Source organism: Simochromis diagramma, unplaced genomic scaffold, assembly GCF_900408965.1.
Source record: "Simochromis diagramma unplaced genomic scaffold, fSimDia1.1 OVJJ01000603.1, whole genome shotgun sequence".
Classification (NCBI taxonomy): domain Eukaryota; kingdom Metazoa; phylum Chordata; class Actinopteri; order Cichliformes; family Cichlidae; genus Simochromis; species Simochromis diagramma.
In genome coordinates, this window is record NW_024387414.1 from 18,899,798 (window position 1) to 18,924,559 (window position 24,762).

At 38.5% G+C, this 24,762-nt stretch overlaps 1 protein-coding gene and 1 long non-coding RNA gene across 10 annotated transcripts in view; one reads left to right on the plus strand and one right to left on the minus strand.

Moving 5' to 3' along the window:
- Nucleotides 1-6,815, plus strand: part of mical2a (microtubule associated monooxygenase, calponin and LIM domain containing 2a) — a 40,609-nt gene extending 33,794 nt beyond the window's left edge. For 3 of the 9 annotated variants that reach the window (XM_040012073.1, XM_040012075.1, XM_040012081.1), the window contains 4 exons: nt 627-734; nt 1,675-1,855; nt 1,947-2,032; nt 2,113-3,962. In XM_040012073.1, coding sequence (XP_039868007.1) covers nt 627-734; nt 1,675-1,855; nt 1,947-2,032; nt 2,113-2,511 — 774 coding nt within the window. In that variant the 3' untranslated portion in view covers nt 2,512-3,962. Of the gene's footprint in view, nt 1-626; nt 735-1,674; nt 1,856-1,946; nt 2,033-2,112; nt 3,963-4,033 lie in introns of those variants that run through there. The other 6 variants (XM_040012076.1, XM_040012082.1, XM_040012078.1 and 3 more) reach the window with 5 other exon arrangements.
- A 1,493-nt stretch (nt 6,816-8,308) lies between these two features.
- On the minus strand, nt 8,309-17,727 carry LOC120721620. Its single transcript, XR_005693210.1, has 3 exons — nt 17,299-17,727; nt 15,138-15,185; nt 8,309-10,243 (listed from the first exon to the last, which is right to left on the minus strand). It is a non-coding gene; the product is annotated as an uncharacterized LOC120721620 (long non-coding RNA).
- Nucleotides 17,728-24,762: the final 7,035 nt, after the last annotated feature.

Here is a 24,762-nt window from a genome sequence, read left to right on the forward strand (position 1 = left end):
AACTGTGTGACATTTTCCTTATTTACATGTTGATTGGTTTAAGTGTCGCCTCTTGTTCAGACATCATACAGATTTTATACTATGGAACTGACTGATTAGAGACTGTTTAATGTCCAATCTGACTGCTTTGGACATGTGTATTTTCAAATATAGGTCAGCCACTATGTGAAAATGTTCCTTTAAGCTGCTGGCTTCAGATATTTTACCCACGCCTGTGTTATTAATGTTGAGATAAATTACATCATTATTTTAATCTAATCTGAAAATGAGTAATTATCCTTTTCATTCATGACTTTGGCTGAACTCATATACTAGTCTCTCATTTCTCTGCCAGGACTGTGTGACTATCCCGGTTTTCTGTTCCCGTACAGTTTGAGTAATTACATCAACTCAGGTGTGAAATTAATATAATAGGGCGGCTTTTCAAACAGCGACGTCTTTGTTCTCCTCTTGACAATAGACACTTAGCTGTCGAATCCTGCTTCTCGTTGAGAAGACGATAGAAAGGTCTGTCATCACTTACGTGCGCAGTGCTTATTAAGCATTTATTAGTCTGCCTAATTTTGCCTGCGCACACAAAAAGGGTTGTTGGATGAACTGATGACTTTTCTTTTGCCATCCTGCAGAAAAAAGCTCAGACACAACAGGTTAGAGAGTTTCATGCAAAGAGTATAAAGGAAAAAGCCGTCCACCTTAGCGGGTTGTTCTCAGGAAACGGTTCTGATGTACTTAAGGTGAATATCTCCAGCTTGATGTGTGATCCCACACTATCCTGTGTGTCTCTGTGCTCCCTGCCCCTCAAAGTGTCCTCATTTGCATGTGTTTTAGGACACAGTTGTGGCATGTTTGCAGTGCTCTCCATCGTTCATTAGTTTTCTAGTGTGTTTATTCTTTGTTTCAATAGAAAAAAAGAAGTACTTTAACCTCAGATTTCTATTATTGTCATGTGCTTTGCATGAGAGCTTTGCTTGAACTGCTGTTTCTGCCCTTTGCTTTTAATTACTGGCAGTCCTCAGAGGACAGAAGTGTGTACTCTTGTGGTTTCACTCTTAGGGTTTCTCTGCTCCACCCTTCCCCAAAAAGCTGTCTCCAACTTAAAAAGCCCATTTCAACCCCCCCAAATATCCAGTTTATGTGTTTTACTCCTGGCCTGTAGTGTTAATATGGTGTGCACCATTTATAGTTGGAAGTTGGAAGTCCAGTTTAGAAAGTCAGAACAGCCCCAACTTTACAATCCAAATTAGCACAAGGGAACGTAAACAACGGAAAAGCTAAAATTGGTCATCTGCACAGTCACTGTTGTGTGTTGACGCTACCTTTTCCGACTTTTCTACTGAAAGGTACAGGATTAATCCATTTACGTATTTCATTGTAGCTTGGGAAGAAACTGCTGGAGGTGGAAAAGGAGCGCTGCAGGCCAGAGAGAAAAATATGTAAATTGGATGCCGTTATAACAGCCAAATATTATAGCAAGAGTTACACTAGTAGAGTATAAAGGAACAACTCCTGGTAGGTAATTATAATCAAGTATTTGTGTTTACAACCAGTGGGTACACATGAGTAAGTAAGTACATAAGGGCAGGATCATTGAAAAGGAAGCTGAGACTCAGCCTCAGTGTGTCAGTTATAGTGACAGATCTAAAATTCACTTGTATGATTTTGCTGTTTTCCCAGGGCGGCTCAGTACGAAGGGCGTTTCCCCCGTCGGGTGACAAGTGTCACTCGTGTCAGAAGCGTGTTTATATGGTGGAGAGGATCTGCACCGAGGGGCTTTACTTCCACAGGGAGTGTTTCCGCTGTTCGACCTGCAGCTCTGTTCTTCGACAGGGAGCGCATGCTTTCCACTCTGAAGAGGGTATGCTTCTCCAAATGGCGTAGCCACATATTACCTACATGGCACAAAATAACTGAAATGGCTCATCTTGACCTTCACTTTGATCTTACAGGGAAACTCTACTGCAAACTGCATTTTGATCAGCGGAACAATGGGACGAGCATGCGGAGGACTTTCTCTCTACCCTCAGTGAGACCTGTGCGTATTTATCCACCTTCCTCTGACAATGATGGATGCAAGGTGTCTAACTTCTCCTCCCATCACCTCCTCTCTCTTAGAATCGTGATAGCATTCAGGAGCACCGTCCTACTGATGAAGATATCACCCCCTCCAGCAGTCCGGCAGACCTGCAGAGTGAACCCGCAGCAGGTACCTTCAGCTCGTTCATGAGGAAACAGCTGAGCTGGCCACTGAGTGTGACTCGTGCTGTGTGCAACGCCCCCCGGTATCTGTCCCAGCGCGCGTGTCATGCAGCACGGGCCTTTGCCGGCCACCTGAGAGACAACGCACAGGACTACACGTTGCTGTATGAGCTACTGAGCATGAGCTTGCCACTGCTGTTTGTTTTACAAGAAGTACTGCTGCAGTTGTACACAGAGGCTGTGCCTGATGGGCCGAGCTCTTTAGAGCCTTTACTGCTTTGGCTGCAGGAACATATCGGGCAGAGGATAATCTAGACTTTCAGCTGCAAAAATTTAACCCTCAACATTAAACCAGAGGCCGAGGAGTTCATTAGCTGCAGCGTCCTCAACCTGTTATCATTTTGTACATGTGCACAAGCACCTTCCTGATGTTTACTTACTTTTTATGATGACACTGTAGGTAGATGTTAGATGTGTGGGTGTGCTGGGTGTGCACTAGCCAAAGAAGACACACTGTAGGCTACTTATGCAAAAAAAAAAATTGGTTTACTTTTAGTAGTTTACTTTGGGGTAGTTTGTCAAGCAAGGAAAACTGCACCAAATAATTTTGCAGTGGGTTTGATGAGTGAACTGTTATAATATATTGGACACATAGGTTAAAGAGTAAATAGGCAAGTAAATCAAACAAGCCATGATCAGAACATTGGAGCCTTTTAGGCTAACTTTTTACAAACTGCCTCGTGAAACTGGCCCTGCAGTTAACTGGGATTATGACTGACTAACTTGATGCACTTTAACTTTGAGAACTGCCATATCAATGTAGCAGCAGACATTTGTCACATTTGACAAAAGCCTGTTCTCATATTAACAGTGACTGCAAGGCAGGCTTTCATTTGACTATGCATATGTACTAAAGACATTTTAATATGTATGCAGGCATGTCTTTTAACAGTCATGAAAGCAGGTTTTTTTACTATCATTTTATAAAACAAACTCTCCGTTTACTCTCAACAACTTTTTTTTTTTTTGGATAACACCAAAGGATATTTGACACTATGGACTGTCCTAAATACTTTTAGGTATTTAGTTCAACTTTGCTGCCATCTGCTGTTCACTCAGAACAAAATATATAGAAATGTGGTAAAATTATAGCCGCAATTAAATTTAAAATAACCAAACAGGTTAATATTTGGTCTAACTGAGGAAAAACAGGAAACACAGGGTCAGCAGCACAGGGTGGCTCCACCGGAACGGAGAGATTTTCCGTTTTGCTGTAAACAATAGAAGCGGTGAGCACGCTGTGATGCGTTTGAACGTGCTTGCCGCTCTTGCTGTAATCTGAAAGCACGATGTCGGACAATCAACTGTAAACCTCTCTGACTAGAAGCCACATAGTTGCTTCCTATTTAGACAATCTATTGATGCTCGTGAAGCACTTTAGAGTAATTTTTAAGGATTTGAAAATCGTCTGGCATTATCGTAAGCATTTGATGACACTATGTTTGTGTTTTGCTCTCTGCTGCCTTATAGTTTGTGTTAAATTACAGAATCGTGTGATCTTATTTTCCGTGCTGTGCAGGTGGGAAAACATGTTTTGTTTTGTTTTTTAATACCAAAGAACATTTTACAAGCAAACTAACTGGACTTGCTTCTGTTTAGCAAGTTGACAGTCGAGCAAACTGTAACGTGCACAACGGTGCCAGCATTAACTCTGAATGTCAGTATTGTGCATCGTTTTCATAAACATTTTCTATCTTTGTGCACTGTGCTGTGTTTATTTGCCTTCATGTTGTCATTTTTTTTTATCAGTCCGTGCTTCTCTTTTCCTCTCATTCAGCGGACGCCTTTTATGAAGCCTGTGAGACAATCGGGTGGTTAGGAGAAATGACTTTTTAAAGGTGATCACCTGCATGGTTGCATCAATGTGAGGCTGTAGATGCTGATATCACATATCAGCGGTTTTAGTGCTGAAATAATATTTTCTTTGAAGTGACACTAAGTTTAAGCTAAACTAAGGTCAGGACTAATCAACAGTTTTGGGAATGAACTAGTACTAATTCAGCATGGTTTGAGACCTCTGCAAAGAAGCAAAGAGCAAATAAGTTCATGTAACTTTTTTTTTATTCCGATCTCACCACAAGGTCTTAGTTTTTTCTTCTTCTTCTCATGGATACCTTAGTCGTTCAAATAAACTACTGCTTTCAAGGTGAAGAGTAACATTTCCAACTCAAATTTAATCTAAACATGAGGGAAAAAAGTGTTTCTTTTGTTGCTCCAGAATAGCTTCTGTACTTATTGAACCTTGAGGTGAGATTAAATGTTTCTAAAGTCAACATTTAACAGTGCACCCTTTTATGGAATTATGTTTCATTGAGCTGATGTTGTATTTTAAAGGCGAGCTTCCATCAGCGTCTCCTTACAGGAGTTGGGGAGTGTGAAAAATATCCCTTCCAGCTCCAGTCCGGCAAGAGTTGTCACTTGAATGAGTATCAATTAAATCACAAGATGTATTTGATTTAAAAAAAAAAAAAAAATGTGAGTGTGGATTTAAAGAGAAGTACTCTGGGAAGACCTCTTCAGCCTGTTCTTCTCGTCTCCGCTGGAGGTGGGCAGCTCAATGCTACGTTATCCACCACTTGCGCGACATACCTGAAGTGCAAGCAACACAAGCATCCAAACTGTGACCGTTATTCCTCCTCTGTGGAAGAAAGGAAAAAGCACACAGCTGACTCATGTGTTTATGCAGTTACTGTAGAATGAGTCCACGAGAGCTACACCTAAAATTTGGCAGTGGCGGCCGGAAGGTGAGCCTTCAAAAACCTCCAGCTCCAGATGCCATCACATCAGACTGGTAATAAAGGCATTATTCTCGAAGCCTTTCCATGATGATCTGACAACAGGGGCAAAGAACTACGATCTGTTTTCAAACCAACATATTTAACGTTTGAGAGAAATGTTGTTCATTTAACTAATAATAATCATATCCCTTACTCCTAGTCCTACTGTGGTATAGGCACAGATAAGCAACTGATGTTCTAATCCACCATGGTGGATGAGCCAGAGTCATGCATATTAGTCTCATCAGTAATTTTGGTTTGTAATGTTTAGTAAAGAATAAGAATTTTTTTAAATCCCCTTGAGGTCTACATCTTAAGTCTCAAGCAACAAACTAACAAATTTTCTCAATAAGTGATATCTTTCCCTTTACATGTCTCTTTGCTGGTCAGCCTCTAAAAGCTTGTTTTAGGATGATAATGATGGATGAGGCACATTTTCTTATTATTGTCAGTACACGGTAATGCCTGTTAAAGAGAGATTCTCTTGTTCAGTTCATGAGATTTAGAAGCAGACTTCTTTTCTTTGATTTATTAGTGCCGATATGACAAACACAACACTATACGCTGAAAAAACACCTGTTAAATTAGTGCTATTTTTCTTTCTTGTTCCCAGCTTTTTCATGCATGCATAAAACTGTACAAAGATCTCTTAGATATGTCTTAGTTTTTCTCTACTCAGAATCAGTTGAACTTGCAGACTATAAAGAACAGCCGGGCATGTGCAGATTTCTTTTTAAAAGTCTATTTTCTTTGACTTGAAGAAGTCGCCACAGAAGAAAGCCATCACCTCATCCACTCATCACTAAAAAGGGACTTCAAGTTTTATTGCTGGGCAAGTCTATCAGTAATGGGTGTTGTTGTTGTTGTTGTTGTTGTTTTAAAATAATTTTTTTATAATTGTTTGATTTTGCATCACTGTTTCAGGTTCTATTGCAGAGTAAATACACAGTAGTGACTGCTAACTTTTGATATGATGAATGTTTTTCTACCTTGATGGTCACATACAGTCAGTATGGTGTACACTTTGTTTTGCTGGGAAACTTTGGGTCCCTTGACTCACATCAGCCACCTAAACTTTGTTGCAAGCCAGTCAAATATGTAGTGCCTCCAAACTTCCCAAATACTAATCAGACTGTGCTGCAGGATGCACAAGAGCAAGCAGGATCCAAAGAGGAGCTATTCTACAACCCACAGGACATGAATGTGCTACATCCTGGTGCCAGACATCCTGTATCCATGTCATAATGGGCCAGAGTGATTCTGACAGCACGACTTCTAATATCAGGCATTATCTTTTCAGTCCAACAAAAGAACATTAAACAAACTAAAAATAAAGCAATTAACGCTGCTATAAATATATATACATGGCAAAATTAAGTCTGACCTATTACACCATTCTGAGCACTCACACAATGCTCATATTAAACAAGTCCACCATTGCCTCTGTATCTGATATCATAAATATGTTTATTAACTCATCTCTGTCTGTGAGCACAGCAGCCTCAGCCACCTGCTGTTCACACCTTCTGTTTGCAATGGGCAGCCAAGATCCAGTGTAAAACACATATTTGAACTGTGAATCGTGTTTGCAAAGAACCACCGGTAGACATAATTCAAAGGAGGGTGCTGGAAATGAGCATAACATGTCACCTTTAAAGAAGCCTGTTGCATTTCAGTGAATATTCATGAATATTCTCAGAGATGTAGAATTTTTTTTTTGTACTAACCTCTGCCTTTCTTGAATAACTTGAATTAAATCTGGTTTTTGATGTACACAATAAACTCTGTCTCTTCATTAATCAATCTCGAAAGCAAAGTGTTCTCTCATGTCTCTGAAAACTGTAGGTCTCAGAGGTTAAGCTGCCATTGACTGCTCAGCGAAAAATGAAAAAAAGATGCTTGCAAAAAGTAGATAAGTGAACTAAAAAGTCCTTGGCTTTAAAAAGTGTGTTCATCTTTTCAGATGAAGACAGTGTCATTTAAAAAATACACAGCAGTGAAGCCAAAAAATATTCACTTTAAAAAGAACAAGTGATGTATGCAATCTTAAAAACAGCTTTTCATAGATATGTTTGAAGCCCTGTGAAAAACTAAGTACTCCCCACGATTCAGTAGCTTGTAGAACCACCTTTAGCAGCAAAAACTGGAAGCAATCCTTTTCTGTGTGATTTTATCAGTGGAGGAATTCAGGCTCACTCTTCTTTATAACGTAGCTTCAGTTCTATGAGATTTAAACACATTTATTCATACACAGCTCTCCCACTGCAGCATTTCAATCACATTGAGGTCTGGACTTTGGCTGGGTCATTGCAACACACCCAGCCCTTCTGTTGTACATTTTCTGCTCTGCTCTGGATCATTTGACTCAGTTTTGGCGTCTGTCAGACAGACAGCTCACATTTGACTCTAAAATACTCTGGTATACAGAGAAGTTCATTGTCAACTGCAAGGTGTCCAGATCACGAGGCTACAAACAAACCCAGAACACTGAAAGTTGGTATGAGGTTGTGCTGATACATTGTGTTTGGTGCAGTGTGCATCATGGCCAAACATTTCCACTTTTGTCTTGTTTGTCCCACATTTTTCAGACTAATTGAGACCTGAGATGTAGCTCTTGGGTTTTTTTGCAGTTTCTCTCAGTTCTGAAATTGAACATTGACCTTGCGTTGAATTCGCTAAGACGTCCACTCCTGGGAACATTGTGCCATTGTGCTTCACAGACATGTTGAATTCTCCAGACCAGCAAACTGCCAAAACATCTGCTTTTATACAGACGGTCACACTTACTGAGGATCAATTAATCAAGTGCATTTAGTTATCACTTAGCCTCTTTATTCCTATGGAAATAGTAAGGTCATACTCGCATCCCTTGAAAGCTTTCTTTTTACATATCACTATGTGGAATTTTATTCTTCTAAATGTTGCTTCACTAAAAGATAAAGGGCAAAGACTACGTTCACAACTACTTAGCAATTACTTAGGTATAAGCCACAACAGTAGATGGACACGAGCCATTACACAGGAACAGAAAAGTAATTTAGAGTAAATTGATTTTAGGACAGAGAAGGTCAGTGTGTTGTTGCACAGGAAAAACTGGGGAACTTTTGCTTTGTAGAGGCTTCATTGACAGTCAGAGAATCTTTAATTTGATGGATACTGAACATTTGAGAGGCACCGTGACATTATCATTTATGAATAACTTTATAATAATAGTATTTAATCCCATTTTAAAGATGACATTTTTTTCTTTGTATAAAACACGTTGAATTAACATACTTTTATTTGAATATTCATAGATTTTGTAAGCACTTTAAACCCCTGCTTTCAAAAAAAGAGCTGAGCAATTCAGCATAGACAAAAAATAAGAGCTTTATGTGAGCTTGAATTTTAAAGAGTGAAAATGTTGTTAGGGGATTGTGAAAATACTTCGATTGGAGCTCGCACTGAATGTTACTGGTCCACTGAATAGGTCTTATTATCAGTAATCAGCCCCATAGCTATGGGTCAGAATGGCGCACTGGAGTAATAAAGTGTGTTCAATGTGATTTTTTTTTTTTTACACAAACACATTCAATTATACAGATTAGAAGAATTGTGATCTCTGATGTGATACAAAAAAACAGTTTTTAATTCTAAAGCGAATTTTAAACAATGAAACAAATTAATTATGAAAAAAAGTGATTTCAAATGTCAAATGTAGGAGATAAAAAATCAGATAGATCTCTCGGAAGTCTATTAGGCAATAAACACATTCAAATAAAGCAAAAACATTTAAAAAGTAAAAGAGTAAAATTATAATTTTGCTCATAAGGATCAGACTGAAAGACCTTAAAGGAGTTGAGTGCTGCTCAATAAGTGTGTGTCATTTCTGCTGCCCCCTAGCGGACAAAAATATAAATACTGCAGCCATAAGTACTGTGAGCACAGAATACACACACACACACGCACATACACACACACACAGGCAGACACACACACTTTTAGCCACACAAAATACTTGAATACAGGACACGGACAATAGCACAGGTACTAAGGTCACATAATAAGCTTCAGTGGGTTTTGTCATTAGCAGAAATATGTTCAGTATGTGATTACTTGCTGAAGCTCCAAGGGAGTTGTTTGAGAGAGCTCAATTTAATTATTTTTATGTGATTGTTATAACATCAAAAACAGCTCTGAGGAGTCAAGGTGTATTAACAACACATATTTACTAAATATTTCAATTAAATTTGATAGAAACCTTTGATAAAATGTTTTTAAAAAAAAACCCTACGCTCAGACAAATGTCAGCCAAGATGTCCTCATAAAGGCACAGAACATTTTTTTTCATGAAAAAAAAAAATCAAATCAAATAGGCAGCTGGGGTGCAGCGCTCTGAAGAGTTGTTTTGTAAAACACGGTCCTGCAGAAGCAGACGTCCCCGCGTCGTTGTTGTGTGCGCATCTCTGAGGAGTGCAATTTGTTTACAAACCTCTTCGAACTTTTTCATTTTCTTTATTAAATGACATTTCCTTAAATGCATAAAGAGCCAAAAAGAAATGAAGTTATACACTAGCAATGATTAGCATTCAAGCAACAGAGCAATCAGAGCCTGAAATTGCACTGAAATTACAGAAGCTGTGAAAGTTGATGAAAAAAAACAGCGAAGCCGGGACGAGATGAATCTAAAAATATAATGCCATTATTTTAGCCCTTTCACGCAAATCATCCTTTTAAACAGTCAAACGCAATTCACCAGACGGAGGAGATGTACGCCAGGCTGCCAGAGTAAATAAACTATCTGAACATTTACATTTCCTCTGAGAAGAAAATCCACCTCTACAACACGAAGTGGAGCAAACAGCTGTCATTTTAGAAGATTTCCCCATACTTTCAACATTTTTAATACAGTTATTGAGAAGGAATTCAAAGTAAAAAATTGAAAATTGATAAGAAGCTGCTGTCATCACAGAAAAAAAAAGGATTCAAACAGCTACAGCGCAACAAAAGAACTAAAAGCTATGGCTTACATATTGTCATATGTAAGAAAACAGACTAATCCAATAAATTTGAAACCTCAGATAAGCAGCATCTTGGGTCCAGTCTGACTTTCCCACAGAAAATAACAGGACACTGAGAGATGCATTTAAGGCAGTGCTTGTTGTCTTAAGCGCGGCGATGCTGCCGTTCAAAGAGGCTCCTCTGTGTCTGTATCCTGCTTCTGCTTCAGCCTGTTTGATGAGACACATAAAAGCCAATAGGAAATGCCCTTTAGAAAAACATAATGTCTTAAATCACAATCACATGGCAGGACAAAGTCACATGGTATACACATATTACTGCTCAGTGAGTGGGAAACTTGCAATGTCCTATCTCGTATTGCTAGACGAGTTTAAATAAAATTCAAAATCCAAACTCTGTTTTCAACCTCATCTATAATTTATAATCTACAGGCCAAAGCTGAGTTTATATAGGTGGTGTTGAGCCAGTCATCACAGACCAGAAACCAGGGTTGAACCGCTTTTGTATCAGTTTTGGAAAAAGAAGCATTTCCCTAACTGGAGTTGGAGCGCTGCACTTAATACTCACGTATCTTGAAAAACTACATGCTGCATAGTTCTTTCCTTTTTTTAGGGACATGTGATCTTCAATCTGTTCAATGTTAAAATCATTCAGACTGTTTCTGGATCAGTTATTTAATAAACCTGGAATATAGGATTTCATTTTTCCTACTTCATAGTCTGGAATTCTGAAATTCAGTTTCATCAAGTTATGCAAAATAATTTACAGTTCATCAATAAACTGTAAGGAGGAAAACGTAGTGAAAGGGTATTTGCCATTTGCCAAGCCTCAGAATATATAGAGCCAAATGCATCAAAACTTTACCTGCAAATTGTGAAATTAATTCATTTAATTACAGAACTACAAAGAAGCAGGAATGTTAAGGAATGAAAGGGAAAAATTCAATTAATTGGTGGTAAAAAAAATAGTTAAAAGAAAACTATGATGCACATAATTAATAATTTCTCTCTTTTTACATTTTTTTAATTCACCCAATAATCTGCTTTGCAGCCAAGAACTGGACTTCCTTTTTTCTTTCTTTAAAATGTCTTCACATCAGTTCAAAAATAAGCAGTGTACACTTTATTAACTGAATGTTTTAACAAAAAACAAAACAAAACAAAAGGTTGAGGCATATCCTTGAACAAATCGTATGGTGCCTCTTCCGAATTTAACTGGTGATCGAAGCATAACACAAACATCCGGGACTGCATTTTAAAAACAGCCTTCAGCAAAACAAAATCCTTCAAATTTTTTTGCCTTTATTTGAACCAAAAAAAAATCCATCAACCTGCTCAAATTGAGCCTCTGCAGCTTGTCCTTTAATGCGAAATATGCAGCTGGATGTGATTTTTGCTTCAGTTTGTAGGTAGGTAGGTAGGTAGGTAGGTAGGTAGGTAGGTAGGTAGGTAGGTAGGTAGGTAGATAGATAGATAGATAGATAGATAGATAGATAGATAGATAGATAGATAGATGAAAGTGCTGCACGGAAAGTCCTCACACTTGATGTATACCATCTGCTCTCCATCATTTGAATGATTAAAAGAACACACAAAGCTTAGCTTTTCCTGTATGAATAAGATTTTAGTTTCCTTAATTATTCAAGGCAAATTTCAGTGTTAAAAGCAAATCAGATTAGCGCAATAGAGCAAGGAGGTGCTGGCTTGGTGCTGGACTATGTGGGGTTTGGCTGCATAAGCATGCCTCTTCCTCTACTGTGGAAGCAGAAGATGACCACATATCCATCAGCCCTGACACAAATTTTTAAATCTAGCTCTCCAAACCTCTTTGTTCACGTCTGGCCTTTCTGGCGGGCTGATCAAAATGCCATTATTTATTTAATCTCTCCTCTCTCTTCTGTGTTCCTGCATGGCTCATAAGTTGATGTAGAATTCATCAAATGCAGTCGACTATGATGAAAAACATAAAAGAAGACCATTAGCTTTACTGGTGTGTACAGTGTTAGAAGAACAGGCTTGTCCTCAGTCGAACTTTGAACTATACGCAACAATATAAACTCACAAGCAGAAACAATTTTTTTGTCCTGAACAGCTTTATGGAGAGATTGCTCTTCATTATTAAAAACACTGACCGTAAACCAGCAGCATGAACCTCAGCAGCTGGTTCAGCAGGTCCTCAGTGATAGCTGTCTGTCATTAGGTTTCTGTTTTGCATTACTTCATAGTCTTACAAAGAGAGACTTGTACAAATAGTTACATTTCTCCTTGACTTTAATTGAATAATCTTTTTAGCCACATAGCCACAAATGAATTCATTTATCACACAGAGTACCTTCACATGCCCTCTTTGTAGTGAGGGTGGTCTACTGACATTATAATTATTATTACTAACATCCTCGCCCTATGGCAGCTGTTACAGGAACATTGTTTGCAAGGGTTGCATCTGACTAAATAATGTCTCTTAGGTAGATGAGACCAAAATAATATACAGTTCCATAAATCAAACACAGCATATGAGCACAAACACCTCACAGCAGCTGTCAAGTATGGAGGTGGAGGGGTGATGATGGGGGCTTGTTTTGCAGTCACTGAACCTGGGCACCTTTACTCCTCTTTAAAGATATACACATACACACACACACACACACACACACACACACACATATATATATATATATATATATGGTCCAAGATCCTTGGTGTTGCAAAGGGCCATGTTTATCTCTAGCTATAATGTTATAACTTATGTATGCTGTCTACTTGCAGCATGTTCTGTCACACTACCTCTGAATATGGGAGTGTGCTTTTGTTCTTAATATTTCAATGAGGCAGCACGGTTAGCACTGTTGCCTTACAGCAAGAAGGTCCTGAGTTTGAATTTGTGATCTGGCCGGGGCTTTCCTCTGTTTTTGTATAATCAAAAACAAAGACTTGCATTGGTTTAGGTTATGGCATTGGTGTGAATGTGAGTATAAAAGGTTGTCTTTCTCTCTATGTTAGCCTTGCAGCGTCCTATCCTCTCGTCCTACAGCTGAGATGGGCACCTGAATTGGATAAGCGGATGAAAATGGATGGAGAGTTCAATAAACCCTGGCATTTTTCTGTTTTAGTGTATCCTACTTTTAACCACTGAAGGGATATTTTTTGTGTGGCAGTTCTCCTTTAAAATATCATTAGCATTTCATGTCATATGTGGACAGTAGATGACGAGAATAAATCATTTCTTTGCAGGTGAAACTCCTGAGTTTGTAGCCAGAGTAAGTATACTGCTACTACTGCACATTCACCCAGTGTATATACTATATGTCTGTATATATATATATATATATATATAATGTTCTTCCTCTACACCCCCCCCCAATTTTTGCACATGTCGAGGAGCGTGTCAGGCTACATTTCACTGTGTGTTATACTTGTATAACTATGCATGTGACAAATAAAGAACCTTGAACCTTGAACCTATAAGGTTGAGTCCATGATAAAATGCTACTCAAGGGTAGTTCCAGGTCACAGCATCATATCAGCTGCTCTTACTTTTGGTTGAAGACGCTAGTATAAATCGTGCCTTGGAGTTTCTTTCCAACCTTATCCTCTGACATTTAAGCTGGGATAGTAACAATACATTTCAATAGCCCATTGTTCTGAACCACTATCATCAAAAAAGCCCAGGTCCTAGATGCTGTGCTTTTTCACCAAAAAGCAGAAAATGATCACCCATAATCAGGCATTACACGCCAAGATGTCTTGAACAGGAGCATTTCCAGCCATTAGATGTAATTACACTCCTGTATCTGCCTTTATATACCACAGTATTCATATCAAATAAGCCTCTCTCCACATACTAAGACCATAGTCCTGTCTGTCCTTTATGCGCTACAACAGCAGTTCTGGCAGCAGTTAAGAAAAACACCCTAAAAAAGACACGTTTGGTAACGCTGACACTGACCATGAATAGTTCGTGTCTTTTAGGTTTGTGAACTTGTATGACGCGTTTGTTATTGATTTGTGCTAGGCCTCCAGAACAGGAGAATTTATAAAATCCTATTCTCCTGTGTTCTCTGCCACTATCAGACCTTTTAAATCACAGCACAGCTTTCTGTGTTTGGACATGCATATTTGTGTTTAGTATTTTTTGAAAATGCATCCAAATTACTATTACGATTTTGTGTTGTTGTGCCTTTTAAAACAATTTTCCTACATTACAAACACACAAGCATAATTTCAACAGATATATATATATATATACATTTGGATAATTCTTTCAAACCCCAACATTTATTTATTTATTCTTTTTTTTTTTGCCAGATGGCAGAAATTTAACAATGCACGAACTGATTGTTTTCGAGAGGCAGGACATAAAGCTTTGCTCTAAAAACATGCATCTGTGCGATATCACAAAATCCTCCGCCTCAGATACAATCTGAGTGCACATCTGGTCATAATCACATTTTAAACATTGGTTATGCAACAATCTGTCTTTAATGTCTGTGTCCTGCTGGCAGGACCTTTGAAATGAGCTGCCACAAAGATAAAGAGCTTTGTAGGCTACAAGCAGGTACTCACACTGTTTAATAGTGATAAAAACACCCAAACAGCTGCGCTGGCATATCCGAGTTGGAACTGCATTAGTGAGGATTTTGTGACAACTTAATTCCAACGAGTGACACATTTCGCTATCACTCTCCTTCACAATCTGTTAGGCCTCTGCATACTACGCACTTGTATGTATGTATGGTATGTTTGCATATGAGGGTGATTTAGATTCATGGCTTGTGTAGAAACAACTAAATGTTTGATTCTGTTATTGATGAATGTTTATGAAATCCTATCACAGCAGGTGCAGCAGCTGCAGTAAAAGTGAGTTAAATCTGCTGCTTTTACACCGTATGATCAGTAAATGATCTTTATTAAGGGCAAAAAACTCACAGTTTTTCAACATAATAAAAAATTCAAAAATGTCAAACGCTATAAGTACACAAAAAATGATTTGATAAGAAAAGTTACAGAAATTCCTAAAGAAAATAAAGAAAGCTTAAGTAAAAGCAGGAGGTTCTTTCATAAAAGTATGTTTTAAAATCAGACTTAAAAGATGATACTGACTCACCAATCTGGCAGATTGTTCCAGAGCCAAGGGGGGTTTGCAGCTGCGACCCTGGAACAGACAAAAGACATCTGCCTGAGGATCTCACAGTATGTACTGGCACATACTGTACCAAGACATCAGAGATGTAGCTAGGAGACTACATAAGGCTTTAAAAGAAACAGTAAAAAAGTAATTTATTCTAAGACACACATACTGGAAAGAAGTGTTAAGAAGCCAAATCATTTGGCTCATTCTCTTAGTTGTGGATCAAAGTCAGACAGCTGAAAATAGCCTTTGGTCTTTAAACTTTGATGGGACTGAATGATGGGACAAAAACAGTTTGTGATGACTGTATGAGCAGAATTTGCAGATGTGACGCGTTCGAGAGAGCAAAACAGGAAGTAAAAAAGCATAGATGTGCTGTATGTTATATGTGACTACAGCAATTGGAGGAACTGTCTGGTGAAATGTTTGATATCATGTGATGTTGTTGTGCACTTTACGATGAGAACTAAAAACACTGATGTGGTCTGATGTGTCTTTACAATATTTTTACCCTGACTGTAAAAAATATTGTCTGATTGACTGGGATATTCTTCAATGGCCAGGTTAGCCTCCCAGTTTCAACCCAATAGAGCAACTTTTCAGTTATTAAATACAAAACTAAATGCAGAGAAACCCACAATCGAGCAAGCAAATGAAGGCGGCTGCAGTAAAGGTCTGGCAGAGCGTTGTAAAGGAGGAAGCACAACATATGGGGATGCTCATGGGTTCAGTCATTGACTGCAAGGGAATTTCACTCAAATATTTTTGTTTTTTGAAAAAAGCTACTTTGTGCTGCTCTCTTGTCCTGGGGGATCACCACAGTGGGCAGTTCCGCATGTTTGGTGTGGCAGATTTTTATGCTGGGTGCCATTCCCGACACAACCCCAAAGGCAATTTGTGTCTCAAGTATTAAAAACAATAATTATATTTCCTTTTGAGTCTCTGAAAGCATTTTTATGTCTAATAATAGTTTTAATTCCTAAATAGTTAATGCAACACTTTGAATTAAACCTTAAAGTCTGAACTTCAGTTAAATCTTTTTTAATTTAAAAACCTTTTTGGTAGTGCAGAGGCAAAAATTTCAAAAAAAAAATGTCATTGTCCAAAAACGTATGGACATATCTTTGTTAAATGTGACCGGCTACAATGGTCAATACTTCCTGTACTCCTGCTGTATTACTGGTCTGCAGGGCAGAAATGTATAATACTCCATGCAGTGATTTTCATTTATTAGGTCTACTGATGGTCAACCACAGACCTACCAGCTATTAAAGGGAGTCCTGTTTAATGGCCAGAGTGGTGGGCAACTGGTTCTGTTACTGACATTTATTTTATCTTCCTGTAATAAAATAAATTATCATTGGCAAAAAGTGACTCTGTGAAAGCATGGCACCCTGCCAGCATGCTTTATGGCCATTATGTCAATTTAGCTCAGTTTAACAGTATTTAATCGACCTTTGAGTTGAAAGCTGTGAATTTATCAGTGGATGGTATGACAGAGATAGCATGTTTTTAGGTATCAGTCCCATCTTTGTAACATGGTCGAGATGCACTATTATTTACCATGGTGACGAAAGTGAAGCAGCATCTATAATATGAAAAAAGACAACAAAGGAACTTTGTAGACACCTTATTTATTACAATTGTGGTTAAATAAATGTAAACCAGGAGTTCTCGACTGACAGTTATGATACACACTGCAAGAAGGGGCTGTGCTGGGCTAAAAACAAGCAAAAGAGAAAGGAAAAATCAACAGGTTGCACACCTGCTCTTTAAAAAGGGATGGTGGGTTTGTTTTTTTTGTGGTGCAAAGCTGGAATACCACAGTGTGCAATTAATTTTTTGTATTTTCTTTTGTCTTAATTGTGAGACTAGTCTTACTCTCATACTAGTGCACATGGATACATTTTAGCACACCAGGTACTAGGGCTCTGGCATTTTTGCCCAGGCGGCCCATCATGATTAAAAACAACAAAGAAAGAAATTATGTACAGATTTCATTTTTGTTTGATTATAGATATTGAAGTCGGTTTTAATTAGGTTGGTACAGTTGTTGTGGGTTATTCTTAGCTGCACTGCAACATGTGACAACAATTAAAAGCGACACTTTAACTATTAGCAATGGCTTTCATTTTACCTGAATGTCCTTGAATCATTCTCTCTTCCGAATTACGTCCCTGCAGTTTACGTTAATTTCATCTTCCTCCCTTCTCTACAGCTGGTGCTAGCAGCAGGAGCCTCCTGCGACTGTGAGGCCTGGTTACTAGTTGTTGCTGGTTCTACTGCTCACGGTGCAGCGGCTAACAGCAGCTAACATGTTGGTTAACTTGACACATTTTGTTGCATCTATTTTTAGCTTCTTAGGTTTTCATCTCCACCTTTTCACAACTTCCTCCGCACTAAACCTATCTACAAGTTAGGGGAGGGGCCAGTTGCATTAAGAGACTTGATTGGGCAGTCAAATCTCAGTAATTAAAATAAGCCAATGGGCTGCTGTCAGTGCTATTATGGGCGGTCCATCGGCCCAGAAGTGCGTCAGCCAACCGGGAAAATGCCTGGTATTCCAGATTATCAGTCCAGCCCTGCTGGATTCCTTTGACTGTATTTTTCAGCATACAGGACTGATGTTTCGTATTCAATATATTTCAACCTAAACCATGATTTTTTTTAAAAATCATAATCTGTGGTGCTTAAACGTTCCCAAACAATAGACTTCATCCTCTAAATTCAGTGTCTTGTGATTTATGCCACTGACATCCTGCCTGTCTATTTTTCAGTTTTTATAGCAGCCACAATAATATTTGTTGACACAAAACACCATATTTATGGATCGTTTAAAAAGTTTGAATAACATCCTTGGAAACTTTAAAATACCCATCTAGATAATGTTCATATATTGGCTTACAAGCAATTAGTAAACATGTGATTCAAACTTTCAGTTTGAAAGGATGTCTCATTTTGACTAGTGGGGAACACCATGGTAACCTAAGCTTTGTGGCTATCAGACTGGGGAATAATTAACCAGCTGAAGTCTGAGTCTTTTCATTCAAACGGGAAGATAATTAATCTCACTGGAGATACTGTGTGGAGTACAGGCCATTAAGTAAAGTTCAGACAGTGTATATCTGGATTTTTACAAATTAATTCTCTGTACAGAATCTGCAGCTTTCATCTGAAATATAATGGCATCTTTGTCCCGAGAGAAGTACACAAAGATTGGCATGTACATATTTTTTTATACTTACTTTTACACCTCGAAGTACTTTTTAAATATTCCGTTAGCCACGCAGATGACGTCCACATCAAAGAAGATGCCCTATACATGCAATGTACTACAAGTAAAATCTGGGTTGCAAGAGTGGCACAGGCAAAGAGAAAAGACCCTAACATAAAAAAAGAAAGGAGAACAAAAGGGGTGTCATGTAATTATCTCCATCACTGCATTCATTTCAGTTTGTCACTCATATTTACATATTTGCTTTCTACAGCTTTTACTTTTATCTGTTATTATAAATTCATACAGATCAGTGAGGAAGTATTTTACGCTGTGCTCATTTTTGTGTGTCATATTTACATATTAACAAATAAGGTGCCATTAGAAGAAAAATAGCGATTGCAAACCTGCAAAATGTAATTATTATTTTAGTCTCCATTTTTGGCATCTTAAAATTCTAACCAGAGATAATGTCTGCAAAACCTGTTTAGATACGAGTCTTACACATAATGCTTCAATTTTATTTCACTTAATGTAATTTGGTGCAGTTTTTGATAAGTAATATAAATAGTAGAAAAAAAATTATAAAGCGATACAAATCACAACTAGAACATTTTAACTGTATAAAAGTAGTGACAAATAGACCTACAGGGAGTGCAGAATTATTAGGCAAGTTGTATTTTTGAGGAATAATTTTATTATTGAACAACAACCATGTTCTCAATGAACCCAAAAAACTCATTAATATCAAAGCTGAATGTTTTTGGAAGTAGTTTTTAGTTTGTTTTTAGTTTTAGCTATTTTAGGGGGATATCTGTGTGTGCAGGTAACTATTACTGTGCATAATTATTAGACAACTTAACAAAAAACAAATATATACCCATTTCAATTACTTATTTTCACCAGTGAAACCAATATAACACCTCCACATTCACAAATATACATTTCTGACATTCAAAAACAAAACAAAAACAAATCAGCGACCAATATAGCCACCTTTCTTTGCAAGGACACTCAAAAGCCTGCCATCCATGGATTCTGTCAGTGTTTTGATCTGTTCACCATCAACATTGCGTGCAGCAGCAACCACAGCCTCCCAGACACTGTTCAGAGAGGTGTACTGTTTTCCCTCCTTGTAAATCTCACATTTGATGATGGACCACAGGTTCTCAATGGGGTTCAGATCAGGTGAACAAGGTGGCCATGTCATTAGTTTTTCTTCTTTTATACCCTTTCTTGCCAGCCACGCTGTGGAGTACTTGGACGCGTGTGATGGAGCATTGTCCTGCATGAAAATCATGTTTTTCTTGAAGGATGCAGACTTCTTCCTGTACCACTGCTTGAAGAAGGTGTCTTCCAGAAACTGGCAGTAGGACTGGGAGTTGAGCTGGACTCAATCCTCAACCCGAAAAGGCCCCACAAGCTCATCTTTGATGATACCAGCCCAAACCAGTACTCCACCTCCACCTTGCTGGCGTCTGAGTCGGACTGGAGCTCTCTGCCCTTTACCAATCCAGCCACGGGCCCATCCATCTGGCCCATCAAGATTCACTCTCATTTCATCAGTCCATAAAACCTTAGAAAAATCAGTCTTGAGATATTTCTTGGCCCAGTCTTGACGTTTCAGCTTGTGTGTCTTGTTCAGTGGTGGTCGTCTTTCAGCCTTTCTTACCTTGGCCATGTCGCTGAGTATTGCACACCTTGTGCTTTTGGGCACTCCAGTGATGTTGCAGCTCTGAAATATGGCCAGACTGGTGGCAAGTGGCATCTTGGCAGCTGCACGCTTGACTTTTCTCAGTTCATGGGCAGTTATTTTGTGCCTTGGTTTTTCCACACGCTTCTTGCGACCCTGTTGACTATTTTGAATGAAACGCTTGATTGTTCGATGATCACGCTTCAGAAGCTTTGCAATTTTGAGACTGCTGCATCCCTCTGCAAGATATCTCACTATTTTTGACTTTTCTGAGCCTGTCAAGTCCTTCTTTTGACCCGTTTTGCCAAAGGAAAGGACGTTGCCTAATAATTATGTACACCTGATATAGGGTGTTGATGTCATTAGACCACACCCCTTCTCATTACAGAGATGCACATCACCTAATATGCTTAATTGGTAGTAGGCTTTCGAGCCTATACAGCTTGGAGTAAGACAACATGCATGAAGAGGATGATGTGGACAAAATACTCATTTGCCTAATAATTCTGCACTCCCTGTAAAGAGAGGAACTTTGAAACAGGGCTATGAAGTATGGTACATCATACAGTAAATAGAGGACTGAATGTTTGCCATAGATGCCTCTGGTTGTGCGTACTCTTTCACATATATGTATAAAGTATGTATAAAAGCAAATGCAGGCAGTGAAACACAAATGCAGCATAATATTCAGAGACTTTGTTGGTGGAGATGGTAGCTCCCCCCGCAACTTTTCATTTAACCAGTAAGTGGCCCTTTCTAGTCTTTCTCTTATCTCTGGATAAAGTGAATCAGTAGGGCTGGCTGAGCAGTCAAAGCAGAGAGGCAGGAAAGCACCTGGCCTTACTCGGCTATCTGATTAGAAGAGGTTGCAGGCCAAGCTGAACCAGACCAGGCCAGTCACTGGCAGCAGCAGGGCAGATATGGAGTAAAATAAACTAAAGCAGGCTCATTCTATTGCACCATGGCCTCCCTTAGAGGGAGCAGGCTCAAATCAAAGCAATGCCACAGCACAGACCAACCTTATCAAGCCAGGAGACAAGAATGAAGGCTGCAGTAGAGAAACTGCAGCTTCACTGGGTCAGAGAACTTGATTGGTGTTCTCTGAAGCATGCATTTAATGATTAAGAAGTTATTATCTACGGTGTCCCCAAGCTCCCAAATTGGCTTACGAATAAGAGTCCTCTGACAGAAGTATTTCAACTTAAAGTGGCGTGAATGCTGAGAGTGAGAGCAGAGGCATAGGAGAGAGACTTTTGTATGCACACAAACACAACAAGACTTAAGACTGTGTTATGCTTTTATTTACATTGATAAAAAATGTAAGAAGATTAAAAACGAAGATTACAGATTTTACATCACTGCAGCCCACGTCATGCACCTGAAATTTCATAATAAAGCATAATACAAAAGCATAATACAAACCTAATTCTTGTGTTCAGTTGAAGCAATGCATAACTGTTACCGCCCCAGGCTTTTTGTGGGGTTTGGTGTGTGTGTGCTTTGTTTTTCATGAGTGTCCTGTATGATGCAAGAGACTTTTGGAAATGCAGGACACCAGGCAAGTGTTCTGCATTTCTATTTCAACCACACCTTCTGAGGCCTTTTTCCTGTGACCATTTCTGTACCACCTCAATGCCACAGCACCCCCATTTGGTCATGGTCATGGTTTCATTTGAGGTTATTATTAGAGACAGACTGATCAAAATATCGTATAGTACCGATACCAATGCATGATCAATACTAGCGCAATAGGATACTTTGTTTGTAGCCTTGAACTTTAGGATGCAGCCCACCGAACTGTGTTAAATGAAAAAAATTATACCTCCAATATGCACTATGAAAAACGTGAATGTTTTTGTGATGACTGTAACATCTATTTTATTTACAGCCTTCAGCACATTTAAATATCAGAAGGTGACCCACTGTGCTTTAGAGACAGACATGTTTAGATTCCAAGTCTACAAAAACACAACAAAATCCAGTTTAAAATACATGAAAAGCCTAAAGATTTATTTTTCCACTATTGGTATGGTAATACTGGACCTGTCTTTACTTGGTATAAGATCAGTGCCAACATTTACAGAACCACACAGCACTAGTTATTATCTTGGTTTGGTTTTTGCACAACTATCATATGCCACATATTTGCCAACTCATCCATGCACCGCTTTACACCACTGACACGGACTTACACACATCATGATCATCATAATAAACCCTTAGTAATCCCTATTCAATTAGTGGCGTGACTCTGTCCTTTGTTGCGGCCTACAAGTTAACAATGACACATATGCTACACGCAGACATTGTGCACATTTGGAGGCAGCATCTTAACATTACTGAGGATTAATTAATTATTTAAATGATCAACAGTGTAATCACTACAAATGGAAAAACACGAAGAGACACATCCTGCAAGCCATCACTTCTAAAGAAAGCACCAGGCTAATTCATGATCTGGTGTTGGATCCATGATGCTCATTAGTTATTTATAGTAAGGAACACTGCTCTTCACTGGCAATCAAATCAGTACAGAAAGGCCTGAAAACAGAGGCATGTTGTACAGACAGAAAGTGTTTGTTTTTACAGTCTTAATGCAGTCCTGAATGCAAGCATGTTCATGACACCCATGAGTCCCATTAACCCATTTCTGTTCCTATTTGGGAATAAAAATGCCCCCTGTTAACCTGGCTGTTTGAAAATATGTGCTATAACAAAAACAAAAGTAAAGAGGGTCCTGTATAAATCCATAGGTCCTGTTGTGAGGAGCTCAACAGAGTCCGAAGAGTAAAAGGTTATTTGAGCCATACAGCTGTCAGATATGACCTCTGAATTGGGACACAAAAAAGGAAAGAGGGAATAAATCTTACTTTTGTTGGATGTATTTATTATCAAAACACTTTTTAAAATTTAAAAATCCAGACTAATAATTACTAAATACAGTAGATTATAGAATTCTACAAAGGATCTTGGCGTGAATAAAAAAGATAACAAATGGGACACAACAGTTTTGCTCTTAAAGAGTTAAAGCTGACAAATGTGTTTTGTGTATTTACACTGGCAAGGACTTTGCACAGTGAAACATAAATTGAACATGTTACTTAACTCTTTCATCATCTGTTGACACGTTTATCTGCCTTGTCTTATTTGCCACCTGTATGGCACGCTCACGAGGCCACACCCTGTTACACAACCTCTGGCAGTGTGGTGCATAAATAATTTGGTGGGACTTGTGAATGAACTAGTGCTTTGGAGTAAACAAACATTGTTTTGTTTTTTTCACCTTCACATCACATGTCAATGAAAGAATTGTACAACTGTACTGTAAATACAGAGGTGAAAACCTCAGGAATTCATATATTCCTTTGGGGTCATGTTTAAAATGCTGCTTCTGAACAATACCAGCTGTATCTTATGAGCTCCTGAAGTTACGTGCTGCTGTTTTTTTAAAATTTGACTAGCCACTTCTTAGACACGCCTGTCTTTTGATGATTCATAATTTCCGGAGGTCCTTGTTGTGGCTGATTTAATAACAACTGCTTTGAATGTGGCTAAAGCTAAGCTATTCCAAGTGTGATGTGTGAAGTGCAACAGATTATGAAATACAAAGGCCAGCTGTAAAAAGAAAAAAAAAAAAGCATAGAAAAATGACAAGGTATAAAGCCCCCTTTCAAATCATTCACCTCACTGTAGCTCTCTCTCTGCTAAACGTGCACAGACAGATGTTAAAAGGTGTTGATGGATGTCCTCAGAGCAGCAGTCATTCATCTTCATAGATCCCTTTCTTTTGAAGGACTGGTGTCAGAACACTAGCTCCTAATGGATGACTTGTTCAGACATGTCCGTGCTGGTGTCTCTCACCCTGTTTTCTATCTATAACTGTTTGCAGTCGCTTGTAAATCTGGCTGACTCCACCTTCAAAAAATGTGCCTATAGTTTGAGCATACAACATGTCTTGAAATGCATAAATCTTAGCTTAAGTGGTGGTTTGTAGCAAACACACTGGATTTGTATATTGATAACAGCTGTTGTCTGAAAATAAGTCAAATGTTTTTAGGTTGTATTATACTGTGAATGGTGTTAATAACCTCTGAATAGCTCCTCTTAAACAGTACAGATAACATAAAGGTGTAACAATGTCCAATAATCCAAGAGACAGGCTATTAAGGGAGGGGGAAATACACAAAATAATGCATTTCAAAGAATTAGCAATGGCTGATTTGGAGGCAGGCATTTAACCGCATTAATACTATAAATGTTTCTCTAGATCCAGTCTGCATCAACCACACACTATCTGCAGCACAATAGTGACAAAGATATGCTGTTTAAAGCAATAACGTCTAAGTGTTGTATCAAGGATCAAGGATCACTATATACTGTATGTGAGCTGGAACGACATAAAACAGTGGTGTCTGTAGCAACCATAAATGTCCCTTGTTAGAAAAGCATTTAGGTAAAGGTAAATGCCCACTATTTGTCACACAGCGGTGGCTCTGTTGTAGTTATTTTCTAATATTGCAGAAATGGTGCTTGAGAGAATCATGGAAATCTAAGGGAGACGCAGCAGTGGTGTGTGACTGTTTAAAACAGCCACATAAAAGTCCTACGTGCAAGTGCATATAAGAATTTTATATTTTATTATATGAAATTGCAGTTTGCAATTGTTTCCTTATATTGCATTTTTATTCATTTAC